This window comes from Lathyrus oleraceus, chromosome 6 (genome assembly GCF_024323335.1).
Source record: "Lathyrus oleraceus cultivar Zhongwan6 chromosome 6, CAAS_Psat_ZW6_1.0, whole genome shotgun sequence".
Taxonomy (NCBI): domain Eukaryota; kingdom Viridiplantae; phylum Streptophyta; class Magnoliopsida; order Fabales; family Fabaceae; genus Lathyrus; species Lathyrus oleraceus.
This window is the reverse complement of record NC_066584.1, coordinates 97,726,935-97,742,317: the sequence shown is the minus strand read 5'-3', so window position 1 is coordinate 97,742,317 and position 15,383 is coordinate 97,726,935. Positions and strand designations below refer to the sequence as shown.

General features: G+C 34.3%; 1 protein-coding gene across 1 annotated transcript; it reads right to left on the bottom strand.

The window, feature by feature from the left end:
- Nucleotides 1–10,582: 10,582 nt before the first annotated feature.
- On the bottom strand, nt 10,583–12,620 carry LOC127097486 (exocyst complex component EXO70H1-like). Its single transcript, XM_051035983.1, has one exon. It carries the CDS (start codon nt 12,493–12,495, stop codon nt 10,693–10,695), a length of 1,803 nt encoding a protein of 600 aa, XP_050891940.1. The 5' UTR covers nt 12,496–12,620; the 3' UTR covers nt 10,583–10,692.
- Between the last annotated feature and the right edge of the window lie 2,763 nt (nt 12,621–15,383).

Sequence of the window (15,383 nt, the reverse complement as noted above, 5' to 3'; positions counted from 1 at the left end):
TTATTTGATAAAGGTTTTCCTTGACCATGACTAACTCTTTTGTTTCGTTTTTTCTTCTGCGCCACTAGCCAATCACCACAAACTACATTTCTTTCTCTAGATTCTTTTGCTACAATTTCGGAGCTTTCTTCGCCCAATTCTTGATGCAGTTTCGTTAGTATTTTCACATGGACAACATTGTTTTCCGGCGGACCTCTTGGTTGCGCCACTGTAGGAATGGTTGGTTGCGTCAAATTATATGGTGTTTTCTTGAAATCGCGGGTGTGATGTCCATAATAGTCACAATTTGAGAAAATTATGTGAAGAACTTCATACAACACGTTGTACCAGTTACCATAACATTGACCTTTTCGATAACCCGCAATATCAAATCAATCTCCACGCAAATTCTCACAAACCTTCTTCTCTCTATATTCCCAATGTTAGTATCTACCTTAATAGGAGTACCCATAATAGTTGCCTAACCAAAAAGTAAACTTTCATCATAATAAAACAAGTTAAGCCCTGGAAATAACCCAAAGTCTTCTCCACCTTTACAAGAGGAGATGCACAGTCTGGAGCCCATCGAGCCATTACTAAACAATGGTCAAACAACATCCACGAACCTTCTGACACAACTTTCTCCCCATCTACTAGCAGTTTTCACCTAATAAAGAAACTATTGTCAACATCCATGATCTCAAAACCTCCGTTAAGTTTCCACATCTTTTTCAACCTATCCTTCATTAAATGATATCCAAAATTCTTCCCAAGGATTTTGATGACTAACGCCTCCTTCCAATGATTACACAGTTCCTGAAAAAGCGTCTCATCCATCGTGACCTTTGGTAGCAATCGATTTCCTCCTTCAAGAGAGACTTTCATAAGTACATTTTCAACCAGTTCCAATATCTCCTTCACAATAATGACTCATTGGCCTTCAGTGAGAATATCCCATAATGATGGTCTAGGAGGATTAGATGCAACCCCGTCTAGTGGGTTGACCGGTGGCAGCGGCATGGAAGTAGTAAAATCAAATGGTTCCATGTGAAAACTTACCCGTTATTCAAAAGTTGTTGCTGTTAATGTGGCTTATACGGTGGATCATTTGTAACCAACTCACAAACTCAGACAACTCATATATTTATATAAGATTGTAAATATATTAATATTTTAAAATTTTAACCTTATTAAAAAATGCTTAATTGCAATTTTAGCCCCCTTATTCTTTTTTTTGTTGAGTTTTAGTCCTCCCATTTTAAAATCCATATCTTGGTCCCTATTTCAAGTATATTTTTGAATTTTAGTTCCCTTTCTAATTTGAGACTAATTTTTAATGACATGACAATAATAGTAATGACATGTCAGTTACACAATGACAACTTATAATTCCACATCATATTTCTTAATTTGTTAACTAATTTATTTATTTATTTAAAAATATATATATTAATTATTTATTATTATTATTAAAAAGAACATAATTATTAATAGTCAAATGAACCTTAAATCCTAAAAACATGTTCTCTTCTTCATCTCTTCTTCTCTCTATTCTCTTATTCTTGATCTATATTTTTATTCTCATATTCTCTTCTTTATATCCTTGCCTCTCCATCAATTTTTTTTGTTCTTATTTTCCTCTTGAAGCAAATGAATTATTCAATGGTCTCTTTTGCTTCATCGAACTAGTTCAATTTAAGAAGAAGATGGAATAGATGTTTGTGTGACATTGAGTCACCAATGATTGCATCATGGACATACGAGAATCTTGGAAGAAGGTTTTATGTTTATAGTTGTTTTACGGTTATGAGGAGAAAATGGTGTAACCATTTCAAATGATTTCATGAAGAAATGAGCAATTATGCAAAATAGGTGGTTAGATCGTTGAAAGACAAGAATGATGAGCTTATGGAGGTATTGAGAGGACAAGAAAAAACAAAGAATTATTAAAGATGAAGAATAAATATATGGGTTATTTTTTAGGTTTAATATTGGTGTTTGTGTTATTTATAACACATGTGTTAAAGTAAAATAATGTACTTTGTCATTTGTCTATTTAAGTATATAATGAATTAGGAAAAATATGTGTTTGTGTTATGCTTGTCTTGTATGCTGTAATGACTGAGCCAGAGAATGAAATGAATTTGGATTTGGTGTTTTGTAACTTGATTAAACTAGAGTATTGGAACCTTACTGAACCAATTTTACTGACCATGTTTCAAACCTGTTGATTGGACCATGTTTCAAACAATTTTATTGAACCTGTTCCAAACTAATTTTTACGAAGCAAATGTTGATGTCCACGCAGGTATGGGCTCAGGTACAATTATTTTTCAAACTATGGGTATGGAGACATGTACTATAGTACATTACCGAATCCTTACTCATTTCCATCCATAGGAAAATACATATGATACTTTCCTCAAGAATCAATTCATGGTCATGAAAGAAGCAACATATAGTTACTATCTCCAATATTGAAGTAGAGTTTATGATAGTTGTATCATGTGCATGTAAGGGAGTTTGGATCGGGAAAGTTTTTCCTCAATTAGGATAAACACAAAGGAATGACACAATCATATTGTGCGACAATAGTTCAACCATCAAGCATCTAAAGAATCTTATAATGCATTACAAATGCAAACATATTGATGTTATATTTTACTTTCAAAGAAATTTCATAAGAGATGGAATGATAGAGTTGTATCATTGCAACTCTAAAGAACAACTTGTAGATGTGATGGCCAAACCAAAGCAAAATTCATTTTGCGTATTAAGACTAAGAGTTAGAGTGTGTAATTTAGTCGAGATCAAATAGTTTTATGTTTACTACTTTTGATTGTTGGTTATTTGTTTAATATGAATTTTTTTATAAGTATTATATTAGGGAAGTGTATTAGGAAAATAATATGTTTTAGGCAAGGTCACTTACTGTTAGAACTTATAATTCAATGTTCTGTCAAAAGTTAGCATTCGACTATGTCGAAGTAGCTAGTCGTACATGTAGGAGTCAGTTGTATTTGACATAGTCGAATGCAACACTTAAGTTATTATGTCGAAGTCAAAATATTACTTGTATATTTTAGGCTTGGGTCAAAGGGGTGTTCAAAACCAAACCAACCCAATAGAAAACCGCAAACCAAACCAAACCGAAAGCGCAAAAAATCGCATTTGGTTCAGATTCGTTTGGGTCATTTTTAAATAAAACCGCACGGTTTGGTTTGGTTTGCGGTTTGTATTTTGCAAACCGAACTAAACCAAACCAAACCGCATTATGTCACAACCCAAATTTTACTTATCCCACATCCAACCAAAACATCAAACCTAGTATGCCTTAACCTTACAATTGCAAACGATTTTCTCTTACTCACGCTTAGGGTTTCAATTTCAACCTTCTTAAATCTCTCATAGTAGTATCACGCATTCTCCTCGTTTTCTTTTCTATGTAGGTTTCGCCTATTCTACTCTAGTAAGTCATCTCTTATGTTATTTCTTTTTCATCTTTTATGTTACTATTTTCTCTTTTAATTATATTTTTATCGCACATTTCTTCTCAATCTCGCATCTCTTATGTTCTTTTTTTCATCTTCTCTAATCTCTCATCTCATATGTTTTTTATGTTTTATTATAATGTCTTCGATATTATTTTATGCTACTATTTATATATGTTTTCTATTCCACTTTTGTCTAATCTAATTTTTTGTATATTGAATGGAACATTTTTGTCTAAATATGATGAGTTTTGATGTTATTTAGTCATGTATGAATGACTAAATACAAAGTTATGTTGTTCTCTATAAGTGTATGTATGGCACAATAAAAATATCATAAAAAACCGAACCACCCGAACCAACCCAAACCGCATTGGTTTGGTTTGGTTTGGTTTCTAAAAGCCAACCGAACCAAACCAAACCGCATGCTTTTTTCTCTTGCGGTTCGGATGATTTTTATTGCCTAAACCGCACCGCGAACACCCCTAATAGATATAGTTTTGAGTTTGGGATTTAGTTGCCTATATAAAGGGCATGATATGATGTAAATACACACCATTCAATACAAATCCTAATTTTCTACAACTTAATTTCTATCTCTTTTCTCTCTTTTTCTTCTCTCATCTTTCTTGAAAATTATTTTTGTTCCAACAAATTGGTATTAAGGAGCCTGGGTTGCGATTCAGAGAGAATCTACAATGGCAAACGAAAACACAACATCAATGCAATTTCAAGTAAATCTATCAGTTTTCAAAGGAGAGAACTATGAACGTTGAGTTACACAAATGAAGTTCATCTTCAGATTTCAAGATGTGACTGAGATCGTGAATGATGGAGTACCTGCATTGGAAGAGAATGAGGATGATGTTCAGTAAGTTACACACAAGGAACGAAGAAACGAATATGGAAACTGTATGTTCTTGATTCACCAGTATGTGGATCCTAACGTGTTTGAGGAGATAAATGGAGAAGAAACGACCAAAGGAGTAGCGCGACAAGTTGAAGAACTTGTACGGTGGAGATGGAAAAATAAAAAGGGTGAAGTTACAGAAGTTGATAAGGCAATCAGAGATGGCCCAGACGATGAAAGAAGAATCAGTCTCAAAATAATTTTCACGTGTGGTGCTGCTATTGAACCATATGAAGTCGTGTGGTGAACCAATCAATGATTTGCAGAAGATTGAGAAAGTGTTGAGATCTTTGACTTTAAATTTCGATTACATTTGAGTGTCAATTGAAGAGTCCAAGAACCTAGATGAGATAACGTTAGAAGAACTTCAACTTCATTAGAGGCTCATGAGATGATAATGAAGCAAATGAACTCAAAAAGGGAAAAGGTGGATGATGCGTGTTTTCCGCAAGTATATGGAGTACGTCAGAGTAATATAAAAGATTATCGATCCCACAAAGACCAAATGTCAATCTACTGTTAACTGTTGTAATGGTGTTTATCTAAGGCGATATCAAGAATGTTTGGAACAGAAATAGATGAAAATAATAACGTTTAAATGAATTCAAAGATGTAATACTGAAACATAGATCACATCAATCAACAATACTCCTATTATCTCTAATTTGAACTACATATGGGGCAATGTTTTCTTCCTTAAAAAAGAGTTAATTAAAAAGGAACCGTCACTTTCTATTTTTCGGAACCATACTTTATCTTTAATCTATACCAGCCACTCACGTTGCACTGATCGCGTCTTGCGTTAAAGTAGAAAATGTTTTTTTATGTAATCACCTCTTTAACTCAGTTGAAAAGTAATTTTGATTGAAAATTTTAACTTAAAAGGGTTTCGAGCATATGCTCGGACAACCAGATTCTAAACCTATAAGTGTCCGAAAATAGTTTCAAAACCTCCTTCTAAATATATTAAACTTTCCTAATTAATTAACAAAGTGCTTCCGCTGTTTTTATTAGTATAAAACTAACCAATTTTATCTTAAGTGTCCGACGACTTTTGATCTTACCCGACTTGGTCACGGTACTACTTTCATAGTAACCGATCAAATGAATCACATAAAAATTGTATTAAAGTCAAAACAACCCCAAAAGCACTCTTACAGAGACAACATATGGAGTACCGTCAAATCCACGATCCTCACATTCCAGCACTAAGGATTTAGCTGGACATGGTTATGGTAAACAATAAAACATGTGCGTGAAAAGCAAGATGTGACATATTAAAGTGATACGTGTACGATTGAGTTTCAAAAAGAACTTGCAAATAAATGTATAGCTTTGAAAATATATTTTGCACGGAATGTAACAAGCGGGAAATAAAATAAAGTAAAGTGGTTCAGGAAAATAAATAAAGTAAAACGGTGCGAGGAAATAAAAGTAAGTAAAGCGATGCAATAAAGTAAAGAAATTAAAGAGACGCGGTAAAGTAAATAAAGCAAAATAGTTTGGAATATATTAAAGACATGCTCCAATCGGAGATTTGAATCTGGTACAACGAAAATGTAAATGGCGGCAAGATTAAATGCTACGTCTACGATGCTTCAAACTTAATAACAATAATGGTGCGGTAACCCCTCAATGTGACGAATTATCGCTTTAATAGTGTGAATATATGTCATATGCTGCAACTAAGCTTGGATCCTTCAAATTACGAACTTTATGTCCTATTTATACTAGTAATAGACCTAGTGAATCACATAACTCCTTCGGCGTTCGTGTGATAGAAAAGTGGTGGTCGTTGGAGTGGATCTCCAACTGCCTTTGACTGACGCGCCAAAATCAAAAATGGAGACCGTCATGTAGGGATGGCGACCACCATGTAGGGATGGCGACCGCCATGTTCCTAAAATGGCTGGACCTAGTCTTTGTGACTGTTGGGACGTGGGACACGTCATCTTCCTCACGGCTACCTCTATGGTGAACACCATGTTGAACGCCATGTGTACATTTTACTCACTTTTCCTCTGTTTTGCTTTGTTTATTTGAGTAAGGCCTTTTCTAGGCCATGTACCTGAAAACAAGGAAAAGTATCAGTATAACAGTAGAAATGATAATAAAATTTTGGTAAAACATGTGCAATCCGAGTAAAAAGTATAGTGTGTTTTGGTGTTATCAATGGATGAACATGCACTACAAGCAAGACTCATCAAGAAATCCGGGAAAGAGAACTTAAAGCACGGAAAGAATCTTGCTAATGATGAGAAGTCAAGCAAGAACTCAAAGAATCACTATGATCTAATCAAGAAAGGAATGGGAAACAAGTATTCTAGGAAGAAAGTTAAGATACATGAGGTGCAATGTTACAACTGTCAAGGATTTGGCCACTATGCTTGAGACTGTCGAAGAAAGAAGTAAGCGCGAGCGAAAGATAACGATGAAGTGCAATATGCACATACTGAAGATAATCATTATGACGTGGTACTACTCATGGCCAACACTCAGTTGAACACTAAGCAAACTAACATGTGGTACATGGATTTAGGAATGCAGTAACCACATGATTGGTAATAAAAATTGGTTCACTGAGCTAGATGAATAAGTTAAGGAAGTGATAAAATTTGCAGATGGCAGACACATCACATCAAGTTGAAAATAAGATAACTATGTTGTCATAAAGGATGGTCGAAAAGCCAATATCATTGATGTGTTGTATGTATCTTTGATGACAAGTAACTTGATATGCGTAGGTCAATTACTCGCAAAAAGGTACAACATGAAGCTAGAAAAGAATCAGATTAAGGTGTATCATGGTGATGGAAGGCTGATTTTGAAGTCACCATTGGTAGACAACAGAACCTTCAAAGTGGATATAAACATCGTTGATCACAAGTGTCTTGTTTCGAATGCAGAAGAAGACAAGAGATGGTTATGGCATCACATGAATAGTCATCTACACTTCAGAAGTTTAAGTGTGCTCAACTAGAAGAAGATGGTGTGTGGCTTACCTCAGATGAAGGAACCAAGTCAGGTATGTGAGGAATGTTGCAAAGCAAGGCAAGCTAGGAAAGCATTCAAATATAACTTGGCCATGGGGTCGAAGGAAAAACTGGACCTAGTTCCCTCTGATGTGTGTGGACCATTTGAAGTGAGGTCGAATGGAGGTAACTACTATTTCCTAACATCCATATATGAATTCAATAGATATATGAGTATTTACCTTAATGACAGGAAGAGTGAGGTATTCCCACAATTCAAGAAGTACAAATTGCATGTCGAGAAACAAAGTGGATGCAAGTTGAAGAAACTGAGAACTGATGGTGGTGGTGAATACACTTCTTGAGAATTTGATAGATTTTGCAATGAGGAAGGTATATAGCATGAGGTAGTTTCACCTTATACACGTCAGCATAATGGAATATCTAAGAGGAAGAATCAGTATACTGAACATGATTAGGAGCATGTCGAAAGCTAAAGATATACCAAAGAGATTTAGGGTGAAGCAGCTTCAATAACAATATAAATTCTAAATAGATGTCCAACCAAGAAGATAGTCGAGAGGACTCCTTTTAAGGTTTGGAAGGTGTGAAGTTGAATGTTATTCATCTTAGAGTGTTTGGACCAATATGCTTCAGGAATGTACCTGAATAATTGAGGAAGAAACTAGATGATTGAAGTCAGGCTATGGTGCTCATAGGTTATTATTCAACTGGTGCATACACCCTATATTCACCAAATGATGATAAACATGTGATCAATCAAGATGTTTTAGTAGATGAAAGCAAAGGGTGGGATTGGAGTCAAGAGTCAGTTTGAAAAGAGAACGAAGAACCAACAAACTGAAGTCCCAACCAATCGAAACGAAGAACCACCTGGGAAAAATGTTAGGAGATCAAATACAACAAGAACTGAGTCGACAAAGCTAGTTGGATATGAGAGATTTCCAGATCAAGCAGTTGATGTAGATGATGACTTAATATAAAAAGAAAGATGATGGATGAAGCAAAACCAATCAATTCGGGTCAAGCCATGAATGATTCGAATTGGTTTGATGCCATGAAAGAAGAACTCGGGGCAATCAAGAAGAACAAGACATGGGAGCTTGTCGAAGAGTCAGCCAAGAAGACAATTGATATGAAGTGGGTTTACAAGCCGAAACGAATGCCGAATTACGAAATTTCCAAGCATAACATAAGACTAGTGGCGAGAGGTTTTTTGCAAAAGCCTTGTGTTGATTTTGATGAAGTCTGTGCACCTGTTGCAAGGCTAGAGAGAATCAGAATTGTTGTGTCGACGACAACATACAGAGGGTTGGAGATACATCAGTTGGATGTAAAATTAGCATTTCTGAACGGACCTCTGGAAGAAGAAGTCTATGTCAATCAACCACCAGGATTCGAAATCAAAGGGCAAGATTCGAAGGTGTACAGATTGAGGAAGGCTCTTTATGGTTTGAAGAAAGCTTCAAGAGCTTGGAATAAGAGAGTGGAATGTTTCTTAATCGAAGCAGCTTTCACAAAATGTGTCTCTGAACATTGAGTGTTTGTCAACGATGCTGGCAGGGTCGATCAAATCATATAATGCTTGTATGTATATTACTTGTTGATTACAGGTGCATATGAAGCAGCGATAAGAAGAGTCAAGTCGAATATGATGCAGGAGTTTGAAAAGTCCGATCTAGGAATTTATCATATTTCATAGGGATGAAGTCCAAAGACACATATGAAGGATTGTTTCTGCACCAAAAGAAGTATGCCCAAGATATATTGAAGAGGTTCCAAATGAGCAATTCTAATGCAGCCGGTACACCATTAGAAACTATAGCAGAGTTGAGGAAGAAGACATAAGATGAGTTTGTAGGTGCAATACTATACAAACAAATAATTGGATCCTTGAGGTATCTTTGTAATACCAAGCCAGACATTTGTCAAAGTTTCGGAATGTTGAGCATATTCATGGAGAAGCCTTAAGAATGTCATCTAACAATAGTCAAGAGAGGATTGAGATACATCAAAGGTACAATTGATCATGGTGTGCTGATGCCGAGGAAAAAGAATACCAACACCGATGCAAAGGTATATGGCTACACTGATTCAGATTTCGTTGGAGATCAAAACGAGAAAAAGAGTATTGCAGGCTACATATTCATGATTGAAGGGGCTCCAATATCATGGAGCTTAAGGAAGCAAAGCATTATGGCTTTGTCATCTTGTGATGCAGAGTGCGTGGCTGCATCATATGTAGCATGTTAAGCAACATGGATAGAGATGTTGCTCGAAGAGCTCAAGATAATGGAACCTAGAAAAATGAAGTTATTTGTCGATAACAAGTCAGTTATCGACCTGGGGAATTATCCAGTGTGTCATGGTCGAAGTAAGAACATAGAGAGGAGGTATCCTTTTCTAAGGGATCAAGCTAACAAAGGAATGCTTGAACTTGAGTATTGCAAGACAAAATGACAACTAGCTGATATACTCACCAAACCCCCGAAGAAAGTCATGTTCGACAAGTTAAAGAAAAGCATTGGAATGAGAAGTCTCGAGAACATGAATTAGGGGGTGTGTTGGAAGTTATAATTTGATGTTCTGTCAAAATCTAGCATTCGATTATGTCGAAGTAGCTAGTCGTAGGTGTAGAAGTCAGTTGTATTCGACATAGTCGAATACAACACTTAAGTTGTTATGTCGAAGCCAAAATGAAACTTGTATATTTTGACCTTGGGTCGATTCGTATAGTTTTAGGTCTGAGTTTTAGTTGCCTATATAAAGGCGTGGTATGATGTAAATGCACACCACTCAATACAAATCCTAATTTTTTACAATTCAGTTTCTATCTCTTTTCTTTCTTCTTCTTCTCTCAGCATTCTTAAAAACCCTTTTTGTTCCAACAGTTACTTGCATTGCAATTAGCGATCATTCTCTTATAACCAAGCGTATATAAAAACAATATCATATCAATGATAAGTCAAGGATACAAATTCTATTCTGAGAGAATGCATGCCTGATTATGAGATTTTTCGACTATACTAAATTTTGATCCAAATTTTTCTTTTCGTTATTTTATTGAAAATCCATTTATTTATTGTTAAATTTATTTTACTAATAGAATCATCTCTATTATTCTTAATTGAGAATTAGTCCATAGTAAAAATACTCACATATTTATAATCAAAATTAACCAAATTTGAAATAAGTTTTTCAAGATAATCTTCTTGAAATAGTATTAATACTATCACTATTTTTATTTTTTCTCTCAAAATTACATTTACACAAACATATAAACCTATGATTTTTTCTTGCGTGTTTTAATACTCTCGATCTAAACTTTTCCACCTGAGAAGAGATTCCCCATGCAGTTCTGAACATCTTCAGGTGTAAAAGTGACACATTCATTCATTTCACTAACGGATCTTCCTGCCATAGTCATATGTGTATCATACAACTCGCGATAAATAGGGACAATTTTCCTCGCTAGAGACGCTTTTATCTCTTCGCGAAATTCCGATTCCGGCACGACAAATGAATTCTGTTTCTGATAAGCTCTCTCGAATTCCAGACTGAATTTCGTAAACACTCCCCTCGCCTCCGCCACTGATATCGTTACCGTTGGATTTTCCGGCAATGACGAAATAACTCCATCCCACGCTACTCTCTCGTAGTTTTCCATCAACCGTTTCACCTTTGTTATGTGCCTCAACAACCAATCGTCCCCAAGAACGTCTTGTAAATTCGACGCACGGACCTTTTCCACTACGTGCCAGAGATTGCTTGCGAGGAATAGAAAAGACAAGGAAAGATCCTTACATTGCTTCGATTTTCCATCCATTTCGGAAAGAAGAACATCAATCAGCCGTGTCATTTGAATAGAAAATCCCGTTGCGATATCCGACGTGTTGCCGGATAATTCTAGACTATATAAGTAAGATTCCGGCAAGGCTGACATCAACGGCGGACGAATGTCCAAGAAAATTTCAGAAAGCACGTGGTTGTAATCTGCAAGACTAGTGAGAAACTGCACTGTTCGAGTCGTCAGGGAATGAACTCCGCCGAAATTGGCAGCCAATTTGGAACAGTTCTTCAGGATTAGGTATTCATATTCCGAGAGAATATTCTTTACTGACTCGATGAGTCGTTGCTGAGAATTGTATGCTTGAGATTTAACAGCAGCGGTTGAATTAAACGAGAAGATCGATTCAATCTCCGGTAACAACACGGTGATTGCAGCATACATGTCAAGCATACGGAAAATCATCTCCGGTACCGATTTCCTTGACTTGGCAACGAGTTCAGGAAATCGGAACAAAAGAGTAGCTCCATCTCTTGAAATCTCACCAAAACAAGCTTCTCTGATGGATCTAGAAGCGAAAATCCGATCGCAGAGGTTTTTCTCTCCGACGAAGAGTGTTGTCACTGAAATCCTAACCGCCTCTAACCAACTCTTGATTTTCATCTCAAGAACTTCCCCGTCCATCTTATTCACGCTCGAGAAGCTTCGTTCCTCCACGTTGAGTTTATAAATGCCTTCATTAATAATTGATTTTCTCACTTTAATATAAATCTTTACACATTCTTTTCCGTAACCATTAGAAACCATACATTTAGCAATAATTCTCAAATCATCAACCACGTCAGAAGAAACGCGTTCGACTTCGGAGATACGATCCCCTGCAGTTCCAATATCGTCGTAAGAATCAAAGGAAGTATCAGAGGATCTAACGGACACGGATTCCGAATCCAGGTGAGCCTGGTTCCGGGATAATATCTGGTAGAACTCTTTCTGGAGCCTCTTCATGGCGATTTGCATTAGGTTTTGTGCGTGGATGAGTTTCTGAGATGAAGACTCTAGTTTGAGTAATGAATGCATTGCTCTTTGCAGTTGGTTAACGCGGTGAATGTATTGAACTGCTTCGCTTTTGTTGTCGTAGAAGAGAGAAGTTAATTTGGCATAATCTGAAGTTTCGGAGTTCCATTTGGATATAAGCGCTTCTGCTGCTTCTATGCGTGCTGTGGCTTTTCTGATTGAAGGTGTTATGGTTGTGGATGAATTTGCAGGCGAGGATGGTGATCTGTTGTGGTATTCTGAAAACGACGGCGTTTTAGGATTCACGCAAAATATTTTCATTTCTACAAAAGATGATAGGCTAGTTTAGTAACGTGGGTTTGATAATTTGTTTCTTTGGAAGAGAAAAATTGGTATAGAAATGATATCATTATTTGTTAAGTTGGTGATACGAAGGATTATATATAGAGGTTGATTTGGATGTGCTGTATGTGGACGGAGTTGCTTTTTAAATTTTTTCCATCCATAAAAGATGATGAGAATAATATGACTTGTTTGCCTTGTTACGGAAGTCTCATCACATTTTTGTTTACCCTGTGGATAAAACATACTAGGTTTCACACTTATTAGACGAGACTTTTTATTGAAATGAATTTTTTTTATTAAAATACTTCATCCATATTTCATTAATTATTTCAACCATGTATCCCTCAAGTCAGTATATAAATTTTAAATTATTTATATGATTTAATATTTTAAAATATTTTGATTAAATATATATATAATATTTTTTTACATTAACAATTTATTATCATTAAATGAAAAAAATTTAACCGTAGTTTGCTTACATGCAAATGATATATTGTTGCATAATGTTTTAAAGACAAATTACATAACGTGTTTTTTTTTTCAAATACTTAGGACATGTTTTCTTTATATGTAATGAAGGAATGGAATTTTCATGAAGCAGCTAGACGCTAAAAGTTAAATCAAATATATAGAGTTTTCTAAACGTTGCCAAAGAAATTTTTGTCTAAGGTTTATACATAAGAATGTTCACACTGTGTCTAACTATATTATGATACATAAATATATATATATAAAAAAAAGAAATCAATGATATATAAAGAACAATCAACGCTTATACAATTTGAAAACACGATATCAATTACGTATAACCCAAAGGGACCGTAACGTAAACAAGTTATTGCCAATGAGCATGACAGTAGATTATACAGCCACGTAAGCATGTATGTAAACCATGGTCACGAGTCATGAGCATGGTCAACACTTGACAATTATATAGTAATGTTTTATCAATTTAAAAACAAACAAAGAAAATATTCATTTTACACGGAATACAATATTAAAAAAAACCTCTTTCACAAAGGTTGATAAATGAATATCATCACGGTTAACCAATCATTATGAGATTGTGTGCGATTCTAAGTGTGTAGTTTATAACAACGATCTATTGTCTCTTGTAGTAAATAGGATAGCGCACTACATATAACAATAATTATTATGAATATCATTGTGAAATAATTTATAGATCCAGAGTTCGATATCCAACAACGCCATTTTTATCATTTAATATTCTGGATAACGAACCAAAAATTATATATTACATCAAAATTAAAATGGCACAAAACAACCTACAATTTAAACATCATTACATCAAATAATAGTATCTTGGTATCTTAAACACCTATAATTTCAAATTAAACTTTGCCTAATGCTAACATGTGCCTCAAGGGCACAAGTTAATGATATATTTATAGAAATATTCTCTTGTAATGCGTGTATTTGATTTTTTGAAACTTAAAATTTTGTTTTATTCCACACAAAAATTTTAAGAGTAGTAATCTTAACTTGTGCCCTAAGGGCATAAGTTAACAAAACCCTTAATCTTTTTGTTCAAACCAAAAAAAAATGTTACGTTGGTCTTTATCCGAGAGCTTGTTTTATCCCTGATGTTTTCTCCCCATACGCGTCTTTGGAGGAACATATATTGTGTTCGAATCCAACTAATTACAATTTAATACTCTATTTTATTTTTTTAAGTGTTATTTTTTTACTTTTTATACATACCAAAAAAATAATCAATATTATTATTTTTCAAATAATAATTTTCTTTTTACTACCCTTAATCATTTATTACATTCTCTATGTAATAATTAGATATACATAATTTTGATAAAAGTGCAATTAATACTATTTTAAACTTTGCATGTGACAATTAAAAAAGAATAAAAAATTATTAATAAAGTGACACTTAAAAAGAAAGAGAATGAGTGACAAATTTTGAATTTTCCAATTTTTTTTCTTGTTTCTATTACCGTGTGTAAAAACGGACTCCTCTTAGAATCGAATCTAGTACCTTTTGATAAAAGTGGCACACCTTAGAACTAGGCCATGTTATACTAATATGTTAGTATTTTTTCATCATGAAATTAAATAATACCAATATCACATTAATATTATATATATATATATATATATATATATATATATATATATATATATATATATATATATATATATATATATATATATATATATATATATCCCATGATCAAATGACATCAAAATGTCAAACTTAGTAACATAATACATCCAATAACTCTTCACCCTATGTCCGTATAACTATTATCATATAGATCACACCTATAAAAATTTACATCAATCAAAAATCATTTGATATGTTAAAGAGAATGATCCAAATTAGGTTGAACAATTCATAAATGAAGTGAGTGTGCTTTCTCAAATCAACAATATGAATGGGGTAAAGCTCTTAGGTTGTTGTTTAGAGACAAAATTTCCATCGCTTGTTTATGAATTCATTTAGAACATACTATTTTTGAGCATATTCATGATCAAAACAAATTTTTAGAACTTAGATTTAGAACAAGATTGAGAATAGCAACCGAAATTGCTGGAGCAATTTTGCTACTTCTACACCAATCATACATAGAGCTGATAAATTACTGAAAGCTTCACCGTCTTCTTTCAATGTTGAAAATGGTGTCGACATTAAATCTTCTAACGCATATAACATAAATCAAATTTCAATGTCATTCATTGGGGGAACATGATTAGTGAATATTGATTTGTAAGCCTTGTTGAATTTTCTAGTTTTGCTATCTCTAGAAGTTACAGTTTTGTCATCTCTAGAAGTAGGAGTAGTTTGAGTTCTTTTCAGAAACAAGTTAAATGGTTGCATGAAGATG

Coding starts and splice junctions, on each gene's coding strand:
- LOC127097486 (XM_051035983.1), bottom strand. CDS start 12,495: ATGAAAATATTTTGCGTGAATCCTAAAACGCCGTCGTTTTCAGAATAC.